General features: G+C 48.6%; 7 protein-coding genes across 7 annotated transcripts; 6 read left to right on the forward strand and 1 right to left on the reverse strand.

Moving 5' to 3' along the window:
* Positions 1–4,462: 4,462 nt before the first annotated feature.
* BC939DRAFT_514734 (P-loop containing nucleoside triphosphate hydrolase protein) lies at positions 4,463–7,581 on the forward strand (the record flags this gene model as incomplete). Its single annotated transcript, XM_051561134.1, has 10 exons — positions 4,463–4,672; positions 4,755–4,862; positions 4,954–5,081; positions 5,177–5,452; positions 5,549–5,773; positions 5,831–5,970; positions 6,096–6,170; positions 6,265–6,488; positions 6,602–6,882; positions 6,993–7,581. 10 exons carry the CDS (start codon positions 4,463–4,465, stop codon positions 7,153–7,155), a joined length of 1,830 nt encoding a protein of 609 aa, XP_051413494.1. The 3' UTR covers positions 7,156–7,581.
* On the forward strand, positions 7,061–7,579 carry BC939DRAFT_447418 (uncharacterized protein). The gene has a single exon (XM_051555089.1). It carries the CDS (start codon positions 7,161–7,163, stop codon positions 7,536–7,538), a length of 378 nt encoding a protein of 125 aa, XP_051413495.1. The 5' UTR covers positions 7,061–7,160; the 3' UTR covers positions 7,539–7,579.
* Positions 7,582–7,854: 273 nt separating the features above from the next.
* Positions 7,855–10,642, forward strand: BC939DRAFT_447419 (membrane transport protein-domain-containing protein). Its single transcript, XM_051555090.1, has 3 exons — positions 7,855–8,286; positions 8,667–8,747; positions 8,845–10,642. Exons 1-3 carry the CDS (start codon positions 8,251–8,253, stop codon positions 10,555–10,557), a joined length of 1,830 nt encoding a protein of 609 aa, XP_051413496.1. The 5' UTR covers positions 7,855–8,250; the 3' UTR covers positions 10,558–10,642.
* A 128-nt stretch (positions 10,643–10,770) lies between these two features.
* BC939DRAFT_118104 (uncharacterized protein) lies at positions 10,771–12,752 on the forward strand. The gene is made up of 6 exons (XM_051549976.1): positions 10,771–11,074; positions 11,162–11,302; positions 11,432–11,500; positions 11,619–11,792; positions 11,888–11,952; positions 12,055–12,752. Exons 1-6 carry the CDS (start codon positions 11,038–11,040, stop codon positions 12,577–12,579), a joined length of 1,011 nt encoding a protein of 336 aa, XP_051413497.1. The 5' UTR covers positions 10,771–11,037; the 3' UTR covers positions 12,580–12,752.
* A 754-nt stretch (positions 12,753–13,506) lies between these two features.
* BC939DRAFT_501947 (uncharacterized protein) lies at positions 13,507–19,088 on the forward strand (the record flags this gene model as incomplete). Its single annotated transcript, XM_051560231.1, has 6 exons — positions 13,507–13,764; positions 14,196–15,153; positions 15,251–15,539; positions 15,660–17,093; positions 17,200–17,493; positions 17,597–19,088. The coding sequence occupies 6 exons, from the start codon at positions 13,507–13,509 to the stop codon at positions 19,086–19,088; spliced, it is 4,725 nt and encodes a 1,574-aa protein (XP_051413498.1).
* Positions 19,089–19,541: 453 nt separating this feature from the next.
* Positions 19,542–20,556, forward strand: BC939DRAFT_501948 (uncharacterized protein; the record flags this gene model as incomplete). The annotated part of the gene is made up of 3 exons (XM_051560232.1): positions 19,542–19,678; positions 19,820–19,952; positions 20,068–20,556. The coding sequence occupies 3 exons, from the start codon at positions 19,542–19,544 to the stop codon at positions 20,554–20,556; spliced, it is 759 nt and encodes a 252-aa protein (XP_051413499.1).
* A 155-nt stretch (positions 20,557–20,711) lies between these two features.
* On the reverse strand, positions 20,712–22,448 carry BC939DRAFT_447430 (Tetraspanin family-domain-containing protein). The gene is made up of 4 exons (XM_051555091.1): positions 21,684–22,448; positions 21,467–21,587; positions 21,140–21,378; positions 20,712–21,047 (listed from the first exon to the last, which is right to left on the reverse strand). The coding sequence occupies exons 1-4, from the start codon at positions 21,999–22,001 to the stop codon at positions 20,790–20,792; spliced, it is 936 nt and encodes a 311-aa protein (XP_051413500.1). The 5' UTR covers positions 22,002–22,448; the 3' UTR covers positions 20,712–20,789.
* Positions 22,449–22,852: the final 404 nt, after the last annotated feature.

Below are 22,852 nucleotides of genomic sequence, written 5' to 3' on the forward strand. Positions count from 1 at the left end.
CCCCCTTCTGGTGGGGCGCCATCACCAGTAGCAGGAGGACCTCCAAGAGCGGGAACGGGATCTGTGGCCAGACGTGGAGCGCGGTCAAGATATGTTGATGTCTTGAATACCAACTAGAGAGATAGAGGATATGCCATTTTGCTTTGATGTTTTTTCTGTTGTTTTGTTGTTACGATCTGTCGTATTCATGAGGTGTATTACCCTTCTTTGCCTGATTAAGACCACCACAAGCAGGGGGATAGAGAAATTGAGATAATAAAAAGAGGTCTTGTCAAAGAACAAACTGAGCGATTTTTATATCTGGTATTTCAAGAAGTGTTCGTGCATGGCCCGCTTGTGGATCAAGTGGCACAGTCGGAACTGGTTTATGGGCCTATTTTCGTATATAAATTGGGCCCATAAATCAGTTCCGACTGAATTCCTGGGGTTCATGTTCTAGGGCTCAATTTTCTGTGTCAGGAGATAGCGACGTGGCACTTGTTCATACCCCATTGTGTTTGCCGGCGTATAGCGTTGTTGGCCATCAGCTCTGAGGGTCACTCTTGGCGCTCTATGAGACGGAGGGCGGCGCGAGTCTTATTGTGGCCAGCGTTATGGCCTCAGCCTCTCTCCTGGATATATTATTGGGACCTGATGGCCCGACCTCCGATCTTTTCTGGGACATCGCACTGGCAGCATGTTATAGAGGTCTCTCATCCATCGTCACGGACTATAAGTGTGCTGTGGGTCACCATCTAGCCGCATCGTAGCAGCAATAAATCCTCATTAATTTTTTTTTTACTTTTATTCTCTTGTTATATTATAAAACTCAACGGACACACGAGGGGAGAAGGAATGTCAAGGCAATTAAGACGAAAAGGCTGCTAGGAAAAACAAGACGAAGGAACGGAGATGACTAAAAAGATGAAGTGGATGATGAATCTCAAGCATGCTCTAAACGGACTGAAAAAAAAAAAGATAGAGATACTGGCAATTCAGCCTAGGTCCTCCCACTCACCTTACAAGTCTTTTCAGTTCGATGTATGAAGCGAGAGAGAAACAAACAAAAAGATGGTAGGGTGGATTTCGTGCAAAAGATGCTTGGAATCAAGTCGATAGCTCGATGTGGTGCGATAACATTTTACTCTCTAAGGGGCTCAACACGCGAACCACGCGAAGCTCAAAATAGAGTGCATAGCAAAGCATTTCACAGAACATAACAGTTCTTTTTAAAATGTATATTCAATTCAAATAATAGGAAACAGTTCTACGATCCATCATTGACCATTCATCATTTCACAAATACGAATTCAGGATCATATTTCGATAGATACTCTTGTTTTTGATTTTCTTTAACAACTCAGCAAGCATACATATAGTGGGCACAGCCGTGGCATAACACTAATTGATATCCTGGGCTGGAAAGCAGTAGGCGTTGTCTATCCGAAAACCATTGCTATACCATGATGGGGTCCGTTTGAAAGCGAAGCGATCTCGACTGAAAGTGACTATAACAGTGAATGGCGCGATGAGGTAAAAGTCTGTAATCGATGGTGCTGCAAATACGAAAATAAGTTTGAATAGATACAGCATAGAGTAGATTTTGGTTTATTCGATCAATAGCGAAAGCGAGATTTGGAATACAAAGAATGAAGTTGAAAATGATGCATGCAGCGATTTTATATCACCAATAATGCAATGCTGTGCCAGCACTGCTGCAGTTGATAGTTCTGTATGGTGTAAACAAGAAAAAAGAATAAGGATAGTTGAAAATGGCTAGATTATATACGAACAAGGCTTCGAACGATATGAAGGATATGCCGTGAAGATAACGGCCCTCGCACATTTGCAGGAAGGATGGCTTGATAGTTCCTTGAACGCGAAAGTCGCGTTGGCATTAGTTATCGGCTTCGACAACCGGTTGATTCAATGCAATTTGGACGGCCGTAGTTTGGACCATGGCAACCATGGCGACCACGGCATCACCGAGTTCGTTAGGAGTCTCTTCGTTCGGCTCTTGATTCTCGGGAGTCTCGGGCTGAGGCGGAACTGCGGGCTCGTCGGAAACAATGAAATGACGGTGGAAGTTGTAGGAGGAGAGGTGCATGTTGATGAGTGCAAAGCGGAGGGGAAGTGTGAGAAGGATGGCGTGAGGCATAGAGTAGGAGAAGAGGAGCGGGGCAGCAATTGAGAACCGGCGTTTTATAGAAGAGCGGGATCGAGGGTGTTTATCTGATTCGTGTATGAGAATAAATGAAATACCACGCCGATCTCATAGTCTCCAGGACATGCTCAACGAGCCAACAGGAGATCGAAGATGATGTCTGGGTCGCCAATATGTTTATCTCTCCGAAGGAGAACACACACACGAAAAAAAAAAAAAAAAAAAAAAAAAAAAAAACGGCCATTTTAGAGAGCGAGAGGCGAGAGGCGAGAGGCTAAAGCAGGGAAAGAGATCGGGAGTGAAGGTAGGGAGGGAGAGAGAGAGAGGGAGAGAGCAAGAAGTGAGATGGAAAGTGGGGAGCGGTAGTGCAGGTTGCCAGGAAGTGATCGTGGAACCACGCTAAGGAGTTGTTTGTTGCTTGTGTGTTTGTTGTGTGTTGTTTGTTGTTATTTGTTGTGAGTGGTCTGTACGACCATCTATATGCTGTATGCTGTGTGTCCGATCACCTTTTTTCATTTCAGATTAGACAGCTGCAGCCTTACGCACCCTTGATTGAGCCCTTTAGGGCCACATCTCCTCCCCTAATTGCCCACGAGCGCCTTGAGCCTGTTGAGTCTCCGCGGGACGCGATTTTTACATTTTAATTAAAGTCACGTGCGCTTGTTTTCCCAAACATGAAAAACACGACTCTCGACCGCGTATAATTCCTGTCCCTGCCCTTCATCCGCGCCGAACTCCACTCGCTTCATTCATAATCATCTCGCGCCAGAGCAACCCCTGGATTCACAGCCTATTCCGAATAAACAACGGCCTCCCTCACTTTCCCTTTAGCGACACAGGATTTTCGCAAATTCATCTGTAATGACCAATAACGGTATGGTCAGGAGCCTGAGGGCCTTAGAAACTGGAAAGCAGGCAGCGAACAATAGCTAACTGCGTCTGCCTCCATCCTCTTAGATATGAGAGGCAGTACGAATGGAGTACAAGGGTTCCGGGAGCCCGTGTCGACACTGGAGCTCTACTCAAATATGACCCTTGACCTCGGCGAAGCATCTGTCGAGGGTGCCTCAATGGCATCATTAAGCGGCCCAGCGACTACACGGACAAGACTACTTCTCGATTCAGACGACGATATAGACGGCGAGGACGGAGATGACGACGAGGATCTGCTAATGATGCCTATGGGATCGCAGAAAATGGAGCTCCAGATCGACCACGGCTCCATGGGACCACCCGTTCAGCCCACAAGAACAAGACCCGATCCCTTACCCACGGTACCCACCCAACAAACGACTCGTCAGGATAAATTGAATGCGGATGATGATGATCAAGATCTATTTGGGGAAGACTTTGTAGGGCAATTTGGCGATGACGATGAGTTCGAGTTCGAGCCTTTGTTCCCCCGGCGGCTAGACAACCTAGGACTGGAGCGACTCAGTATTACTCAGAAGCACAGGACAATGTCTGGAGCACTGCCCGTTACAGAAACAACTAAATCAATCCACACAGCCACGTCCAGCACCACCATCATCTCATCGCTGGCGTCAAGATTCAATATGTTCAACCACTCCTCCATGGGATCTGTACCATTGCTGAGCCAAGAGTCGACGCAGGTGGAGGAAGAGCTACTGGAAATGTCGGCACGACAGCACGATGCCATGTTGGACGACTTGATTCTGGAGGATGAGCAACTCAGGAATGAGGAGGACGAGATACAGGGTGTTTTGGAAATGCAGTACCAAGAACAGGAACTTTTGCAGCAAAACGGACAGCAACACCGGCAACCAAACGACTACGCGGACAACATCTCCGATACCAACAAACGCAAAAACCCGCCACCAGTGGATGCTTCTTCATCAATGTCCGCAGCTACTACGATTGAGGAAGTGGACCAGTTCCTGAGTGAGTCGTATACAATGGGCTCATCCTTGCTCGCGAGATCGATGGACGCGAGCAAGAAGACGAGATTGGAGCACGCCTCGACCGGATCAGCTGGACTTCGAAACTCTGCCAAGCCATTGGGACCACCTATTCTACCGGGCTTGTCCATGCGAACAAAGATGCCAGAGGCAACAAAGCACGACTATACTCTCCCACCAGAGACAGGATCATTTATCAAAGCAAGAAGCAGCTCAGGACAGACGTTCTATCTCGCAAAGAAAGTGAGAGTGAACGATACTAAGGTATGTCTTATACCGATGGACATGTGGAGTAACGTCGTAAACGCTGTTTACCATGTCCTGACCAATTCTACCATCACGATCGCGAAAAACATGACAGCATCCTTTTATTCAACAAGCGAAAGAGAGTACAAAGAGCATGAAGCCGCTCCTTTCGATGCCAATTCACAGGATGATGGATGAACTGGACGCTGAGATCAGGGTTCAGAAACAGGAGGCAATCAATCGGTTGGAATATGGAGACTATGATGATCTCGACCTTACGGGTGACGACAACAAGGATTCAAGCGAGCGACTCTGGGTCGACAAATACCGCCCGAAAAAATACACGGACCTTATGGGCGATGAGGTGAGAAGAGAATGCTTCAGTTGCGCATGCGATCGATTCAACCAGACGAAGGTTCACTAACCCGTGTTTGTCCTTCCAACAGCGTGTGAATCGTGAGGTCTTGAGCTGGATCAAAGAGTGGGATCAGTGCGTGTTTGGGCGCCGTTATAAAAAACATATCCCTGAGCACAAAAAGCAACATTTCAAAGAGGTACAGGCCTTGTTATGCTCATCGATACGGTTATCGTACGGACGACTAATTACTCTAGGTATTTTCTGCTTCTCGAAATTAGTTCCGTAAGCCAGATCCGCTTGGTCGACCCGATCGCAAGATTCTGCTGTTGACTGGCCCGCCTGGTCTTGGAAAAACGACCATGGCGCATGTCATTGCAAAACAGGCTGGCTATAATGTGATCGAGGTGAACGCCAGGTACGACAGGGGCCCCTCGACCTATATAACATCAAACTGCCACCTAAAATCGCTGTTTACACCTCACTAACAGTTCGACCGCATCGTCCAATTAGTGATGACCGTACGGGCGCCTCAGTGAAGGGCAAAATTGAGTCCGCACTAGAAATTCAGTCGATCCTCGGGAGCGACAAACCAAACCTGTTGATTATCGACGAGATTGACGGAGTATCGTCGAGCGGTGGAGAACAGAGCTTTATCAAACTGTTGATCGACATCGCAACAGTTGAAGCCGGCTCTAGCGAGGAGAAATCGAAAGCAACAAACAAGAGGTCCAAAAAGTTTACTAAGAATCCGTTGATGCGGCCCATCATTTGTATTTGCAATGACCAGTACGTGGTGGTTACATCTCTCGGGCGATGGAAAGCGTGTACACATGAATCAGAGAGTTTTCTAATTGTACTCGATTTATTTCCTCTTCAAAATAGATATGCGCCTGTATTACGCCCTTTGCGCGTTATTGCTCAAATATACCAATTCAAGAAGCCTTCCATTCGTAGTGTTGTTAATCGACTCCAGCAGATTTGCGAAATCGAACACGTCGCCAGTGACACCCGTGCATTCAGTGTCCTATACGAAATGACGGAAGGAGATATGCGGTCCTGCTTGAATACGCTGCAGTTTGTCAAGAACCGGATTAGAGAGAGTACCATGTCGAGCTCGTCTGGTAGTCGGATAGGGGGTGGAGACGGAGATGGCTATGGTGGAAGATTGACGCTGGACACATTGAGCAAGGCCACAATTGGACGCAAGGATCAGAGCAAATCTTTGTTCTCAGTCTGGGAGGAGCTCTTCCAGGCACCCTATGCAAGAAAGGCAAGAGGTGCTCTCAAAGTCTTGGAAGAGGGTCGTGATGGTCTCGTCAAAGGTGAGTTTGAGATATCCTCGTCTGATGATATTAGTCCATACGCCCCTGGCTACCTTTTAATCTTTTATTATACTAACGGTATCTTATTCTTACCGTCCTGGTTCTAGATGACAATAATACCTATGTCAGTCGTATGGTTAATTTGATTCAAACAAATGGCGACTACGAGAAGTTGATGCAAGGTACGGTGAAAGATACGGATCGCTTTGTCTTTTCACGGCAATGATATATAGCGGACTAAACTGACAACTCGACATCGGCTTCTTTTGAAAACAGGTTGCTTTGAAAACTTCCCTACGATGGTATTTCATGATGTTGCGATGAGTAAGGTTGTCGAGTGCGGTGAATGGCTGGCGTTCTATGACCAACTCAATTCGAGGATTACGTCCAATTTCGAGTACGAAGTTGGCGGATACCTCCCTTATGCGCTCGTCAATTTCCATCGGCTCTTTGCTGGCAGCGTGAGGCAAAAGATCGAATACCCGCGCAAGGACTATGAGGTGCGCACCCAACGTTTCTATGCTTCAGCAATGATTACTTGTGTGCGGCGGAAATTTGGAAGAGAAATTAACCTTATTTACTTCCATATTTCATATGGATTTTCGAACTCTAGTCATTTGTGGCGCACAAGGCGAACGAGAGTATTCTGCAGGGAATGGCCCTCAACTTGCCAGCCAAGGCACAAAGACACTTCCGCAAGAGCAACTTTGCGGCAGAGCTGCTCTCACCCTTCCTGCGCATCCTTTCGCCATTCTTGCGGCCTGTGAACAAGCAATTGATCAAGCCGGAGGAGCGCGCTGTGTTGATGCGACTGGTGGATATCATGATCCACTTCCAGTTGACGTTTGTACAGGAAAAGACTGAGGATGGCCAGTTTCTTTACCGCCTGGAACCGTAAGTTCCTTTGGAAATGTTGCGGGATGTGTCGTGGTTTCGATGGATGAATGACATTTCACTGATCATACGATGTTTGCTGTGTTGACGTTGACGTGTGCAATGTATAGATCAATTGAGAAGTTGGGGGATTTCTCAGGCATTGGACTCAAGAACGTGCTGACAAGCCGATATGCGGTTCGTCAATTAATTGCACAAGAGGTAAATTTCTACACAGCAACTGGGAAAATCACATTGAACCTGACATTTATACTGTTGAATATTCTAACTTGAGAGGTATGTCATTGTTATACCAGATTGAGATGGAGTTGGTACGACGAACAGAGGAAGCAAAGGAAGCCAAGAGGGGCGCGTTCTTTGGCAAGAGTGGCAAGGATTTATCTTTGGAGAGTAGTGCTAGTTTTGAAGCCAGTGCCTCTGGACCGATCAAGAATAGGGATCAAGATGATTTTGAGAAGGAGGCGGTCGATTTCTTTGGACGGGCAATAGCTCAACCGAAGAATGATGGATCTGGATCGCTAGATGGGTCGTTGACGGTAGGATTGGGATATGGAGGAGCAGGCGGGTCGAAGAAGAAGACGAGGATCTGGTACAAGTTCAACGAGGGGTTCTCGAATGCTGTCAAGGCGAAGGTCTTTATTAGCGAGCTGCTGTGAAACCCGTACCTGGAAATAAAGCAGAGGATATCCCTGTGCGAGAGCTGGCCAATCAGTGCGAGACCTTGCCCTCGTTTGGCATAGTGCCAAATGATGTCGACACCAACAGCGATAATGATTACGAGCATTTGCTAGAAATGGACATGGCAACCACCAAGTGTCGCAAGTTCCTGTCGATATGTTTCACGTCTTTTTGTCCATACAGGGAAACAAAGGCATGTTGTTTCGTATTTAGCGAGGAGTAGAGATGACGCGGGGGGGAGGGGTGTTCTTTTACGCGTGTTTCCCCGATTTGTTCTTGGCAACAAACTCGAAACACAAAAGAAGCAGTTTACATAATGCAGTCGACTTTACTTTCCGTCGACTTTTTCTTCTTCTTCACGTTCACATTCACATTCATTACTTTTACATTCCTGCATTTGCATCCCGTTTCATTGCATCTGTTCTGTTCTCATTCCTCTTTATTCTTCTTTTTCTCTTTCTTGCTGTGACATTTTATCACTGTCTGTGCACACTCGTCCGTCCTTCCCCCTCTTATCTATTTCGTCACTTTTCACCTTATTCCTCCGCTCTTTTCTCTTCCCGCTCACATCATCTGCTCTCTTGTAGACGTTCATATCGCCTTCTCCCTCTTGTAAACATTCATACTGCTTTCCCTCTCTTGTTTTCTGATCCTTTATTCACAGCACCTCCACACAATACCATACATCGAATGGACTGGCTTGTACTTGCAGGAGCTGCAGCAGAGGTAAGGAAGCATATCCCGATATGGTCTTATTTGAGCAGCCGACTCTGTTTTCCTCTTCTTTTTGAGAAACCCTTGCACCGCTGCACCGTTGAACAGCATCTTCCTTGACGCAAAACTTGGCTGTGTTCCCTGCTGAACACAGGATGTATATTGTGCGGTTGAATTGAATCCGTTGGAATTGAATCCGTTGGGAGCGCAGATCGCACGTCCTTTGCATCATTTAGCCCGATTATGGTGATGACTGTGGTTGATTCAATTTGGAATAGAATAAGGCACATCCTCTCCTTTTTAGTTTCTGTTGCTGCTAATTCTGTAATTTTGTACTTGAACGGATTTAATTGGCACTGACTTGATTCAATACCACCCGCATTTTCCACTAGGCTGTCAGTCAGGTCTTGGTCGTAGTCGCCTGTGGCATCATCCTCTCAAGGACAGGCTACCTCACTCAATCAGCCCAGAAAGTAAGCACCCGTGGCCTCCTTGTTATGTCGTCTGTATCTTAAAAAAGGCCCATTATACCACCATGTACTTAGCCACCTTCATTGAATAATCCGATAGTCGATATCAAGAGTGAATCTGTATTTTATGACGCCATGTCTGCTCTTCACAAAGATTGCATCTACCATCAATTGGGAGCAATTCAAGGCCTTCTGGCCTATCCCCGTCTTCTTTGTCTTTTTCTCATTCATCTCCTGGGCCGTCGCCAGAATCGGATCAAGGGCTTTGCGGTTCTCGTCCGACGAAGAAAAGTTTGTCACTGCCTCCGTCCTCTTTTCCAACACAAACTCGTTGCCGATGGCATTGATTCAGTCCCTGGCCTTGAGTGCTGCAGGAAGCCGTTTGCTACGCGATGAGAACGACACAAAGGAGCAGGTCGCTGCCCGCGGCATCTCTTACATCTTATTCTACGCCATCTTTGGAAACCTCGTACGATGGTCCTACGGGTTCTCGTTGCTGGTTCCTAAGGATAAAGAGGAGCGGACGGAGGCATTAGAGAATCAGGATGTGTCTGCGTCGACGGACCAGTTCCCTCAACGAAGTGAAGGCGTTTTAATCAATGTGGACGACCCTTCAGCTTCGGGACCAGGCCATACTGCCGCTATCAGCAGCGCATCGTCAATACACACCTTGCATGAAGGACAGGATCTTTACAGAGATGATGATACGGATGAGGACGACGTCGACAGCACTCCAAGCAACCAGCGTAGCCATGACCACTCGTCATTCTTCCGATCTTCAAACAACCATAAGAATCAGCAGCAGTCCACGCATCTGCAGCCCCTGTCGCCCCCGATATCTGGACCCAGCAGAACATTTCCAGGACTAAGTAGGCATCAGAAGCGATACCGACATCGAAAGTCCACAAAGTCGATGATTAGACAAAAGGCATCCTCAGCAGTAAGCAGGATCCGCCAGGTTTTGACGCCGCCGTTACTGACGGCCATTATTGCCCTCGTTGTCGGACTGGTTCCAGCACTGCATCGTCTGTTCATGGGTCCTGAATCCAAACTGTATTCGTTCATTATCCATCCGATCGAGAACTGTGGAGCGGCGGCGATCCCAATGATCTTACTCTGTTTGGGAGCACAGGTTGTCGAATTCGCAACATCGTCATCGTCATCATCGTCTTCGATAACGGGACAGTCTTCATCCAACACAGGACCCGTCAAACCTGGTCAGCTTCAGAGGCGACGCAGCGCCAACACGCCATCTGTGTTCCCACATGCCCGTCAAGTCAGCGACTCGAGTTCCTCAGGGGAAGACAGCCAGGGCGAAGAATGGCACCGGGTCCAGAATCCGCCTCGACGGGAGAGTTATGGATACAATGGGATCGGATCCTCGGATGTGCATGCGTCTTCGTCGACGACGCTGTACAACTTTACGGACAGTGATAATGATGAGATGTTGGGGTCGCATTCTGCCTACAATGGATCTTCGGAGTTGAGCCTGCAGGGCCATCGATTCAAATGGTTGTCCCCGGTTGCGTTCGTGCTGATGTCGCGGTTGGTGGTCGTGCCGTTGATCTGCCTGCCTGCAATCTTGTTCCAGCCTGGGTCGCTCTCGCCGATATTGACGACGGATCCGACGTTTGCATTGACGCTGGTGTTGATAGTTGCGTCTCCAACGGCGATCAATTTGATCCAGTTAGCGCAGGTGAAGGGGTTCTTTGAGAACGATATGGCGGCGGTGTTGTTTTGGAGCTACTGCGTGTTTGGGGTGCCCTGTGTCCTCGGATGGTCGCTCGTAGGTCTATGGGCTGCAGGGCGGTAGATGAATCGATAGAGATAGAGATAGAGATACATACAAATAAACACGCTCAGCCCAGGGACAAGAAAATAAAATAAAATGATCGATCGAGCTCTCAATTGAAAGGTGTTATTCACATGAAGGATAATGCAGCGGAGAGGAGGGGAGGCACATTCCTCGGATCGATGCTCACTGGCCACCTGTCGATTTCGATCGTAACGCATTCATGCGAAGCACGTCGTCATCCTCGGCACAGGCCCGAGGTGGACACGGATGTGAAATAGTGTATGAACACGCGCTATTACATTAAAAAAAGAGGGTGGTATGGATCTCTTCGCCATTCCTCTGCCTTCTCATCAACCTTCTCATCCATCCCTCTCATTCATCCAAGAACGAATCTCTCGCAAGCACACCACCTCAGCTTAATATGACAACCGCCCCTCTCCCTCCTCGTGCCCAGTGGCACGACAGGCTCTTGTTAAAGATCGCAGCCCTATCCCAGACATGGCCCCTGGCACTCACCGCCACCATTGTCGGTACGGTGTGATAAAAGAGAACGACTGACTACTTAATCCATCCGCCATCCTCCACTGCTTCGACTCTAACCATTCCTCACTCCGCCTAATAGGTGTCATGGAGTGCGTGTTGAACGTCTGGCAGCTTATTATGCAGCATGACCTGAAAGCTCAGATTAAGAAGAGTCGTCAGCTTTGGATTGACCAGTCAAAGGCATCGGCCGCCTCGGGTCAACGCATTGCTATTGTTACTGGTATATTCATCCAACATGCTTCCTTGACGTACATGATGACCATGAAAGTCATGAAGGATTGGGCGTATACTAAGCTTCTTTTTATTTTATTTTATTTTTGTTGTTTTTGTTCTGTGCCATGCTCTGTAGGCGGCAACACCGGTCTGGGATTTGAGACAGCAAAGGCCCTGGTCGAGGCTGGATTCACCGTGTATATCGGTAATGAGCAATGGTCTTTGACTTGACATCACGTCTTGATTACCATCTTTATTTGTTGTGAGGGTGTTGTGCTGACCGCTTAGGAAAAAAAAAATCCCTTGTTTATTTTGTCCCACAGCCTGCAGGTCTGTCAGCAAGGGACAGGAGGCGTTGGAGAAGATTGAGGCCGCGACTGAGCTCAAGGGAAAGATGGCAGTGATGCCGTTGGATCTGTCTTCTCAGGAAAGCGTCAAGACTTTTGTACGAGAGTTCAAATCCCTGGGATATCAGCACCTGGATGTCTTGGTCAACAGTACGTTTTGCTTATGGAATATGTGTTGACTATTCACTAAAAAACACCGAGGAGTTTATTTCGACTAATTTTTATGAATTTTATGTATGGCACAGATGCTGGCATGATGGATATTCCCTTTGGCCTGACTAAGGAGGGTTACGAGATGCAGTTTGGAGTGGTAAGCACTTTATTTCTCTCTGTCCATTGCAGCAGCGGTTTTTATCTCAGAAAGTCTAGGGACGCGATGCTGATATTTTCTGTTCTAACCTTGAATGAATAGAATCACCTTGGACACTATATTTTGACACTGGAACTGCTCCCTCTGCTCAACAGGGCCCCTCAGGGCCGCATCGTCGTCCTCTCCTCGGGTGCCATGTATTCATCCACGGACATCCGCTATGACCTCCTCCAGTCCTCGAAGGGCTACTCCCGTCTTGGCCACTACTCCTACTCAAAACTCGCGAACCTCTTGTTCGTCAAGGCTCTGAACCGTCGTCTGCAGCGTGTTCAATCAAGGATCACGGTGAATGCGTGCCACCCAGGTGCCTGCAGCACCGAATTGTTCAGACATAACCCGATGATGAACGTGTTGATGGTCCCTGCCCAGATTGTCTGTCGGACGCCGCTGTGGGGTGCGATGAGTTCGATTTATTTGGCGCTGGCGCCAGGTCTGGAGAATGTTTCGGGAGAGTACTTTTTTGATCAGATTCCGAGGACGCCGAATCCGATTGCAATGGATGAGAAGGCGCAGGAGTTGTTGTGGACAAAGAGTGTGGAGTTCACCGGGGTGGACTTTAAGTTGTAATGGAGGTTGCACGGACGAGATGGTGGTACCTGGACTGGGCTGGACTGGACTGGGCTTGGGCTTGGGCTGGAGGAAGCAGCAGAAGGTTTTTCGGCCAAGTTTACCCGTCAATTTTTGTTTAATAAACACAAAACAGAACCCAATTAGACATTACAAAATCATTCAGAGGGGCGAGTTCGTAAAGGGTGGGAGGCGGCGGCGTGTTGGCGCGAATAGGTTCAAGAAAATGACCATTAGACAACTAGCGGTTTACCTGTTGCATGTGTCGACTTTCAGTATATAGAATGTGTGGTTACTCTTCGGTATCCGAGGAGATGAAAAAGTCGAATGCCCGCACCCCTGGTTCATGCTTGGACCGTGCGGTCCATGTCATGCAAACGCGCCTGGACGTATTGCGAGTACCGTTGGGGAAAAAAAAAAGGCTGTTTAGCTTTGTCCAGAGGGGTTTATCATCGTCTCCTTCGATGCCACCAAACTGCGAAGAATCAATCAGAGGAGGAGACGGAAGCTGCTTTGTTTTTGTGTTCACGTTTCGTGAGAATCGCCTTAAAAAAACGTACGAGCGCATATAAAAGGATTGTTTTCTTTTTTTCGTCTGCTCTCTCCTCTTCTTTTTCCCACATACCCTTTCCTTGTCTTTTTTTTTTTGCTGTTGCGCCATTCCTTTACATATATCCACGGATGGTCTTTCTCTTTTAGACCCCACTGGCACTGTCTATCAACTTCCTCCCCCCAATCCCTCACGACAATCGAGCGGCCGCACATTTTAGCGTTCTACTTTCAGCGCACGCCCCCGAGTCACGACAGAAGTGGGGAAAAAAATAATCACACCCAACCATAGATACCATATAGAACAACACATCATCAAAAAAAAAAATGGACAGCAAAGACCCAACGAAAGAATGGATCAGCTTTCTGGTCAACACAATGGGCGGACACTTTTCGATCCTAGGGATACCTGCGATGGCGGCGACGGTGATCTTTATCGGTCGGATCCGGTGGTTGAAGCAGCACAAGCGACCGCACGGATACGGTCGGACAGGGCTGATCTACTGGCCTAGTCAGTTCCTGATCCTCGGAGGGTGCTTCGCCCTATTGGGGCTGGCATTCTCGTTGGCGACGGGGCCATACCTGGCGACGGCGGATGGGCTCCTGATGAGTGCATTTTGCATGTGGATTGCATGGGTGGGTAAAAACTGTGCTTTCTCTTGCTTCGATGTTTATGAGGACAATGATAACGGTTGTGACAATGAAGAAAATGATAGACGTGATGGTGATCTTGAGAAAAGCATGGTACTGCGAGGTGAGAGAAGAAAAGGAGATTTACATTGAGGTCACAAGGAGATGGCTCTCGCGAGGTGCTTACATGAGTAGCTGGTTGGCTGGTGCGCTGCCACTGATCGGTGTGTTTGGCAGGCTCCTGGCATACGAAGATGTCCAGCTGTACCTCTGTATCCGAGCACAATTCGGAGTTCAGGGATAGGAACAAAGGGAGATCGAGAAAGAGGAGGAGGGGGGCTCAGGGGTAAATGCGAGGGAAACGATTGTCGGAGAAAAGATAGAAAAAGCGAGATGTAGAAACTAATAGAGAGATAACATCTTCGAATCCTGGATAGACAACGGCGATGGCTCTGAACACTAACGAGCATCGGTACGAGATCCGCTCCTCGGACTATCTCTTTCTTTACTATCTCATCACTCTGCTCGGGTGCGCACTCTCGCTCTTCATCCTGAATGATGGATTTTCGTTGCCCCCTTTCGTCCCTTTCAAGGGCCCTGCTCAAGCTGACCACCCAGTTCACAAGATGGATCCGCCGCCTGTATCTGATTACAAAATGGATCCTCTTCGGTATCTGCTCCTTTTCACCGGAGTCATCGCACTCGCTTTCTTCTTCGAGGCACTTCCCAGATCCTACACTCGGGTTCAGAGAGAGAGTAGGCAGAAGGAGAGGCTCACACGGTATGATCAAGCCAACTTGTTCTCAAGGTTAATCTTCCATTACGTGCAACCGCTGATGTCAGCTGGCGCGCGTCGCACGCTGACTACGAAGGATATTGATGAGCCGCTGCCGGAGGTGCTGAAGAGTCATGTTAACTACGAGATCGTCTCCCGAACCTGGGAGAAAGGGCTTACCCGGTATAATCGCAAGCATCGCAAGAGCAAGGCTGGAAAGAGGACAGGTTCAGAATCTACCCGTGTTGGCGGGCCATCTTTATTCTTGACAGTTCTGGATGCGTACAAGGCGAGGATCTTCCCGACGATGCTGATCCGACTCCTGAGCTTTGCGCTCATGTATGTCCCGATCTTCTTATTCAGCTACCTGCTAAAGTTCTTTGCAGATTATGGCGAAGCACTGAAGAACGGAACGCCACGGCCAGCTGTGGCGGAGGGATTGTTGATCGCGGTGGGCATCTTTCTAGGGAATGTGTTTAGCGCATTGTTCCTCTCGATGTCGTCGAACGAGTGCGCGTATATGGGAATCGAGGTTCGTGCGGCGTTGACAACTATGATCTATCGGAAGGCCCTGAAGCTGTCACCGGCAGCGAGAAGCAAGTCGACTCTGGGTGAAATCAGTACGTACCCGTTCCCTTCATTTTCTTTAGATGGCCTTGCAGACCTTTCGCTGCGTTGCTCCGCATAACTAATTTAGTTTCGAAAATGAAAATATAGGTAACCATATGGCTGTCGACGCGGAGAGCTGGATGCAGGCCGTCCAGCTCCTACCGCTGTCGTTGACCATCCCATTGGAGCTAGGTCTCTCTAGCCTGCTACTGTATCGGCTGCTCGGATGGTCCTTCGTTGCTGGACTGGCGGTATTCGCGATCATCATGCCGATCCAAACACGGTTGGCAGCATTTTTACACTCCTTCCAGAGAAACAAGTTGAAGGCCATGGATAGCCGGTTGCGGCTCATGACGGAGATTCTGTCCAACATCAAGATCATCAAGTTGAGCTCATGGTAAAGGTGCACCAGCGCCACTATCGAATACGAGCACATCCCTGTCGTTGTCGCCAAGAGGACAGCTTTATTGACTCGAGAGTTTTTTTTTATTCTCGCTCACGTTTTGTCCATGCGCAGGGAAGTGCCTTTCCGGACCAAAATCGACGTGCTGCGAAATAAGGAACTGGGAGCACAAAAGGCTCTGGCCACTGTCCACTCGTTCCTGGTCATTGTATTCTCATCCGTCAACCTGCTGATTCTCCTCGCCACGTTTACAGTCTACTCATACTGGGGCGGTCCTGAATATACACCCGCGAAAATGACGCCTGAGGTCATCTTTGTCGGCATCACGCTCTTTACTGTGATGGGCCGACCTCTAGGGCTTTTGCCTCTCATGATCTCACATCTGATCATGCTCAGGAACGCGAATGGACGTATCCAAAAGTTCTTGCTGCTGGAGGAGATTGATTCAACGGCAGTGCAGCGTCATGGTCGCCTCGTATCGCCTTCTTCACTGGACGTGGAGGGTTTAGCAAAGGGCGTGAATAGTACGACTCTGGCAGTGCAGATCGAGAATGGAACGTTCGCATGGGAGAAAGAACCAGACGTTGAGGGGGTTAAGACTGCAACGTTGACCCTGGCAGAAGGAGAACGCCGACCGCTGCTCTCAGGGTCGTCCTTGGCCTCACCGACGCCGATTCGCGCGACGTTGTTGAATGTCAACCTTCAGGTTTTGGATGGGCATTTGACTGCGATCGTCGGACGGATCGGGCAGGGCAAATCGTCGTTGTTGAGTGCTATTATCGGTGAAATGTACAAGCAAGAAGGAACCGTCAATGTGTATGGTGATCTGGCCTATGTACCGCAGCAGGCGTGGATCGTCAATGGCAGCTTGAAAGATAACATTCTATTTGGCAAGCCCTTTGATCAGGAAAGATACGACCGCGTCATATTCGCATCAGGTCTAGTGCCGGATATAGAGGCTCTTCTAGCGGGCGATCAAACAGAGATCGGCGAGCGAGGCATTAATCTATCAGGAGGGCAGAAGCAAAGAGTGTCGCTGGCGCGGGCTGCTTATCAGGATGCGGACATCTATCTTCTTGATGATCCTCTCAGTGCTGTGGATGCGCATGTGGATCAGCATTTGTGGAGGTATTTGATCGGACCTAACGGACTGTTGAAGCAGAAGACGAGGATCTTAGTGACGCATGGTATCCATCACTTGGACAGTGTCGACCGGATTGTCGTGGTCAAGGACGGTATGATCTCCGAGACGGGTGAATACCTAGAACTCATGGCAGCCAAGAATGCATTCTATCAATTGATCACGGAGTATTCTGTACAGGAGAAGAACCAGCAAGCGGATGGGGGTCATGTCGCAGATGAGGGTGCTACAGTGGATATTGCACCCATAGGAGCCGGGACAGATGCGGGCAAAAAGGCGGCATTAGTGAACGATAGGGTCGCACTTGCGGCTGCTAAGAAAGATACCTCTGGTGGATTGGTTGTTGCCGAAAAGATCGAGGAGGGGAAAGTTGGCTGGAGAGTGTACCTAGACTATGCCAGAGCGATGTAAGTCCAATCCCTTTTGCCTTTTATGAATTTGCACTGCATCTTCTTGTTTGAATTTGTGTTTATTTATTAGTTGTTATTATTTATTTAATGTGGAATTCCTTAGTACACTTCACAATGCCTTTCTTTGCCTACTTCTTTACGCTCTCGGCCAGGCCTGTCAGGTTGCTACCAACTTCTGGCTGCGTTACTGGCTCACGGCAGATGAGCGCGAAGACGATCGCCCCGCTGCATTCTTCCTGTGTGGATACGCTGCTCTGGTCCTCCTCTTTGTGACGATAGATGTCACGGCCAACTACATGGCGAACGTTGTGTGCGGCATCCGCGGGTCCAAGACGCTGTACGATCGGCTGCTGACTCGAGTTCTGCGCATGCCCATGAGTTTCTTTGACACGACGCCGTAAGTGTTTATGGCGATGATAGTTTTGTTCCGCACGAAGATTCAATGAGAACCAGGAAAAATGGGTCTTTACGGCGTATTTGTTACTGCCTTGGTATTTTAGGATGGGAAGAATCGTCAACAGGTTCTCGTCGGATATCTCAACAGTCGATAGCCAGATTCCAATGGAGCTCCCGGGTCTACTTAGCTTCGTTGCCACGACTCTTTCGATCCTTCTCGTCGTCGCGTACTCGACCCCACTTTTCCTCGTCGCCGTTCTACCCTTAGGGATCGTTTTCTTTACAATCCAAGGTTACTATGTGAAAACCAGTGGTCAGCTCAAACGACTGCAGTCCGCATCAAAGTCCCCGCTCTACCAGCATTTCAGTGAATCCCTTGCAGGAGTGTCGACGATTCGGAGCATGAGTGGACAGACAAGCCGGTTCATTGAGGAGAACGAGAAACGGACGGATATGATTGCGCAGAAGACCGACCTGTTTATGCTCACGAACCGCTGGCTCACGATCCGAATCCAGACACTTTGCGCGACGACTGTATTTTTGGCGGCCGCGCTGGCGGTGCTGAACGCGGAGCGGTTGGACCCCAGCTTGGTGGGCCTTGCGCTCAGTTATGCGCTTAATCTGACGAATGTGATTGCGATCCTGGTGCGGACTGTGAGCGAGGTCCAGAATCAGTTTGTGAGCGTCGAGAGGATTCGAGAATACACTGAATTACCGGTCGAGGCGCCTCTAGAGACCGGTGTGCGTTTGCCGGAGAACTGGCCGCAACATGGTAGGATCGAATTTAGGGACTTCTCGGCCCGCTACAGGGATGGATTGGACATGTGTATCAGGGGCGCGTCGTTTACGATCGAGCCACAGGAGAAGCTTGGGATCGTGGGAAGGACAGGAGCGGGAAAGTCATCTTTGATGCTGGCGTTGTTTAGGATCATTGAGGCGGCGGATAGTTACTGGGCGCGGGCAAGCGACCCTTCTGTATCCGCGAGAGATCATGCGCTGGAGGATGCGACTCGATTGTATTCTGAGAGCCATGGAGGTGGCGGGTCGATCGAGATTGACGGGGTCGATATCTCGACGCTGGGATTGCAGGACCTCCGACGGCACTTGTCGATCATTCCTCAGGACCCTACGTTGTTTGCGGGTACCGTGCGCGACAACCTGGATCCGTTTCAGGAGCTCGAGGATGCGGAGCTTTGGGAAGCGTTGGAGCGGGCGCATTTAAAGAACCATATTTCGTCACTTGCAGGCGGGTTATCGTTTGAGGTCGCACAGGACGGCGAGAACTTTTCTATGGGACAGCGGTCGTTGATTTGTTTGGCGCGAGCGCTGTTGCGGAAGAGTAAGGTGTTGGTGCTGGATGAGGCGACGGCGGCGGTGGATGTGGAGACGGATGATTTGATCCAGAAGACGATCCGGAAGGAGTTTAAGGATCGGACAATTTTGACGGTCGCGCATCGTGTGAAGACGGTGATGGATTCGGGTAAGATCCTGGTGTTGGATCAGGGGCGGGTTAAGGAGTGCGATGCGCCAGAGCAGTTGCTGAAGAATAAGGACTCGCTGTTTTATAGCCTGGCGCGCCAGGCTGGCGAGATTTGAGGCGCATGTATGTGTACATTTTCGTAGAAAGAGCGGAATGAAGACATTAGAACGAGTACTCGGTCCTCTTCGATGAAGATCCTTGGAACTGATGCGGCACTTGGTTGTGTGGAGAAATTATCCAGCTTCTTCCTTACTATGGAGATTTCCATGTACAATAGCAAGAGCTGGCCCTATTGAGCCAATGAGCGACTTCTTCTATATCTACCTGCACAGTCCGAGGCGGTGTGTTCTCGTTGGACGGAATACCACGACATTTTCAGGAACCAAGACGTTGCTGCTCCAAGATAGTCAGCTCAGTGGATCAAGGACGCTCTGGAGAGCCGCGTCCTGTTACTGGACAACTCAGACGCGTTTTGTTTAGTGGCGCTTACCCTTTTTGGAAGGTGATCAGGAGCGCATCCAGCAGGATCATACATACATCAACACACCCAACAGCAACAACAGCAACAGATGTCAAAAGCAACGATCGAACGCAGGGCGATCAGCATCTTATACGACTTTCAAAAGGCGCGCAAGGTCTGGGGCGATCTTGTTTCGGATGGATTGACACAGGCGAATGCTCTAGTCAATGTGCAATTGCAACAAGGGTATGCAAGGATCTCGCTGCTCTCAGTCTGGCCTTTCAGCCGCCATAAAAAGAGTTGACCATGGAAAGTCATTTTACAGGGACAGCTGTCGCATCAGAGCTCTCCTAACATTGGAAAGCAACTCATTGGTTCATGAGATAGATATGTGGACAACCCCGGATATTGGCCGCCGGCATTGGATCAATTTTTGGATCTCAAGGAGCGCTTTGAGAGTAAACTCCAAAAGAAGGCGGAAGCCATGGCCCTGGACTTTGAGACGACCTTTGAGAAGCTGGTAACGAGACATCTGGATGCATGTTTATTTATGGTCTTATGGAATAGGCTGCGTTCTCAGTAATGGCACATAATAACGTCCATCATTCTGTGCCCACTGCTTTTTCACGTCGTAGAGCGCACAATACTCAAAGATGAAACTGCAGACGAGTCAGTTTGAATACTTGATGGAGGAAGCAACGGAGACTTTTGGCGAAGCATTCACATATCGGGAACCTCTGGGCAGTACATGCACGTTAGAACAGATCTGGATTCAGCTGGACCGGGTCTTTGAGCTCTACACACTACAGATCACGCTTAACAGAGAGATTCTAGATCAACTCGTCGCACGGAATCAGCACCATCAACCGCAGTTCATTAGGGACCCAGGAACCTTGAGTGCGCAGCGCGGAGGGTATTCGGATACGACAGGGGCTTCAGTTACAGAGAACACGGTTGATATGGGAGGCAATCATGGCCTGAGTGGATTCCTACCGCCGGTACGGAGGGATAAAGATCAAGGCATGATCCTGCTTTCCGCGTGGTTGAACCAGCCGCATCTCAAGCCGGACGTCTTGGTAGCTTTTGATGAATTTTGTCAAATTGAGCTTTTTACGAATGAATAAAAACAGCGAGGCCCCGGTTTGTACATGGAGAACGAAACAACATTGCATGACCAAAAGGAGTCAAGGGGCGAGAGAATTTGACTTTTGACTGTATGCATCGTAAAGTGTGCATGACAAGCAAAGCAAAAAAAAAAAAAAAAAAAAAAAAAAAAGAGATTATATTATGGGTATCTATATGGCTGTATGTGATTAGAGATAGATATCTGTGAGAGTGATTATGACCGTTCGTTATCCTATTGCGTGTAAAGTTTTGGGATGACAGGGTTCGCAGAACGATACAAATTATCGATGTGGTTCGAGCAGAGCAGGGCAACGATCATGACAAGCAGCTGGAGGGGGAGGATAATGAATGCTGCAGAAGACGTGCTGGATAAAAAATCCTGCTGGTATTGTAGGAATACACTTTCACAGGACGGTAACGGAGCCCGTGGAAAACAGCGTATGTCGTATGATGGGTAATCTCCAAGGGAACGGTATCCACAACAAGAGAGCTATTATGTGTATGAGCGTCGGACCAAATTGTGAGCCATGGTACGTTTGTATATCCTTCGATAAAACAGTTTAAAAAAAAACCAGGACTTACAGCATTTTGAATGATCAGGCGGTCATCGCGTGTGTACTCATTGATCCATGAAAACTTCAGCTTTTGGTACAAAGAGACGTGGTTCCTGCGGAAGCAGATGTATCCGATGGATGTGAACATTGCAAATAGCGGCCAGAGCAGGATCGCATAGATACTTAGAACCTTGCGACTCTGTCTCATAATACCAATGTAGCCCAACAGCGCAATGACGATCCCAAAAGGAGGTGTGACCATCATCACTTGAATACATTGAAAAAAGTAGGTTAGCTATGTTACCCCCAAGATGCATTAGAATACTGTATTTTCATTCATACAGCGAGCACATACTGTAGAGGGCGTTGCGGTTGGCGATCATCATGATGCCAGAGTCCAGGTATGGTTTCGACCACGTGGCGCCCTTCCAGGACATGACCATCACCACCGTGCACGCGACCGAGTAGAACAAAAGCTATATTGGTCATTGTTCATGAAAAAGAACACTTCTGTCAGTTCACGAACGATTTTGAACATAACCACTTAATAGAACACGCTCTCTTTTGCTTACGATGGAGTTTGCCAAAAACAGTAGCACTTTGCTCCGGGTCCAAGTCTTGAATTTTCGCATATTTTGAAACTCCCGCTCCTGTTCTAGCTGCAACCTTCCATCATCCTGTCGGTTCGTTGTAAAACTCATCATGCTCATTCCAGCCATTTGCTTGTCATGGTCCAGAGTTCTCCTCGACTCTGTTCCCAATTCTCTGGATTGTCTCCGTTTGTGAAACTCCTGCTGCGGCTGCTGCCATTGCGGCTGTTGTTGGAAATCGATGGACTGACGAGGGGATGATGGGTTCTTTGATATCGAAGGCGCGAATTGGCTCAGCATGGCTGTCTCGAGGATCGGCGACGAGATTTTTGAAAGCAGCGGCGCAGAGTGTTGGGATCCAGAGGTTGAGGGTTGTGACAAGGAGGAGGAAGCGTTTGGAATTGAATCGGTTGATCGTGTGAGTGGGGAGGATGGCACTAACGCGGATGGGGGTGAAAGAAATATAGTTTTATCATGAACCACTCCGTAAAGTGATGCCGGTAATGAGGTAGGAACATTATTGAGAGCGCTGAAGCTAGGATTGGCGACTGTTGTAGCAGTCAAGCTGCTGGAGGTGGAGGAGTCAGGGTAGTGGATGCGGCGGTCGGTTATTGGCCGAGTAAGTTCTTCAGAGCTACGCGAGTTTAGTGTTTGCTGCTGTAGTGGTAGCTGTCCCTGCTGCTGTGATTGCTGTTGATAGGCGTGAAGAGTAATATCGACATCGGGATCGTACTGCGATGCTCTGATTTGAACGAAGTATGGAATAACAAAAATAGGGTTAAAGTCATGGTCCGTGCGAGGGTGCTTCTTTAAAACAACAACTAGCCATTTTTGTTGGAGCCCTTACTTGGTTTGTTCATAGTACCTCTGTGTCCTCGATTCCGCCTGTGTTACCATGTTTCAGGGTCGAGATATGATGCGGGATCAAATAACAGTGGAATGTGAGCTTGGAGCGAAAGAAACAGCAGAGGTGTTCAGATCTAGCTGAAAGAATCGAGAAAGGTATGCTAAAGGATGATGGACAGGAATAAGGCATCCAGTTCGAACGCTGTAAACTGAAGAGAAATGTAAAGGTACTCGCAACGAACCTCGTTCGGTTGGGTAGGACAGAAATGAAAATAGGCAGCTGTGCTTCAAGATCGGAAGAGGGA

The sequence above is a fragment of the Gamsiella multidivaricata genome (genome assembly GCF_025024155.1).
Source record: "Gamsiella multidivaricata strain RSA 2152 chromosome Unknown BC939scaffold_23, whole genome shotgun sequence".
NCBI classification, from domain to species: Eukaryota; Fungi; Mortierellomycota; class Mortierellomycetes; order Mortierellales; family Mortierellaceae; genus Gamsiella; species Gamsiella multidivaricata.

Excerpts from the sequence above, each read along its gene's own strand:
- BC939DRAFT_447419 (XM_051555090.1), top strand. The coding sequence starts at position 8,251 with ATGGACTGGCTTGTACTTGCAGGAGCTGCAGCAGAG. Across the intron at positions 8,287-8,666 it reads TTGCAGGAGCTGCAGCAGAG|GCTGTCAGTCAGGTCTTGGT; the intron begins GTAAGGAAGCAT and ends ATTTTCCACTAG. Across the intron at positions 8,748-8,844 it reads TCACTCAATCAGCCCAGAAA|TCGATATCAAGAGTGAATCT; the intron begins GTAAGCACCCGT and ends ATAATCCGATAG.
- BC939DRAFT_447430 (XM_051555091.1), bottom strand. The coding sequence starts at position 22,001 with ATGCTGAGCCAATTCGCGCCTTCGATATCAAAGAACCCATCATCCCCT. Across the intron at positions 21,588-21,683 it reads TGTTTTTGGCAAACTCCATC|CTTTTGTTCTACTCGGTCGC; the intron begins GTAAGCAAAAGA and ends TGACCAATATAG. Across the intron at positions 21,379-21,466 it reads CAACCGCAACGCCCTCTACA|TGATGATGGTCACACCTCCT; the intron begins GTATGTGCTCGC and ends AATGTATTCAAG.
- BC939DRAFT_447418 (XM_051555089.1), top strand. The coding sequence starts at position 7,161 with ATGTCATTGTTATACCAGATTGAGATGGAGTTGGTACGACGAACAGAG.
- BC939DRAFT_118104 (XM_051549976.1), top strand. The coding sequence starts at position 11,038 with ATGGCCCCTGGCACTCACCGCCACCATTGTCGGTACG. Across the intron at positions 11,075-11,161 it reads CCGCCACCATTGTCGGTACG|GTGTCATGGAGTGCGTGTTG; the intron begins GTGTGATAAAAG and ends TCCGCCTAATAG. Across the intron at positions 11,303-11,431 it reads ACGCATTGCTATTGTTACTG|GCGGCAACACCGGTCTGGGA; the intron begins GTATATTCATCC and ends CATGCTCTGTAG.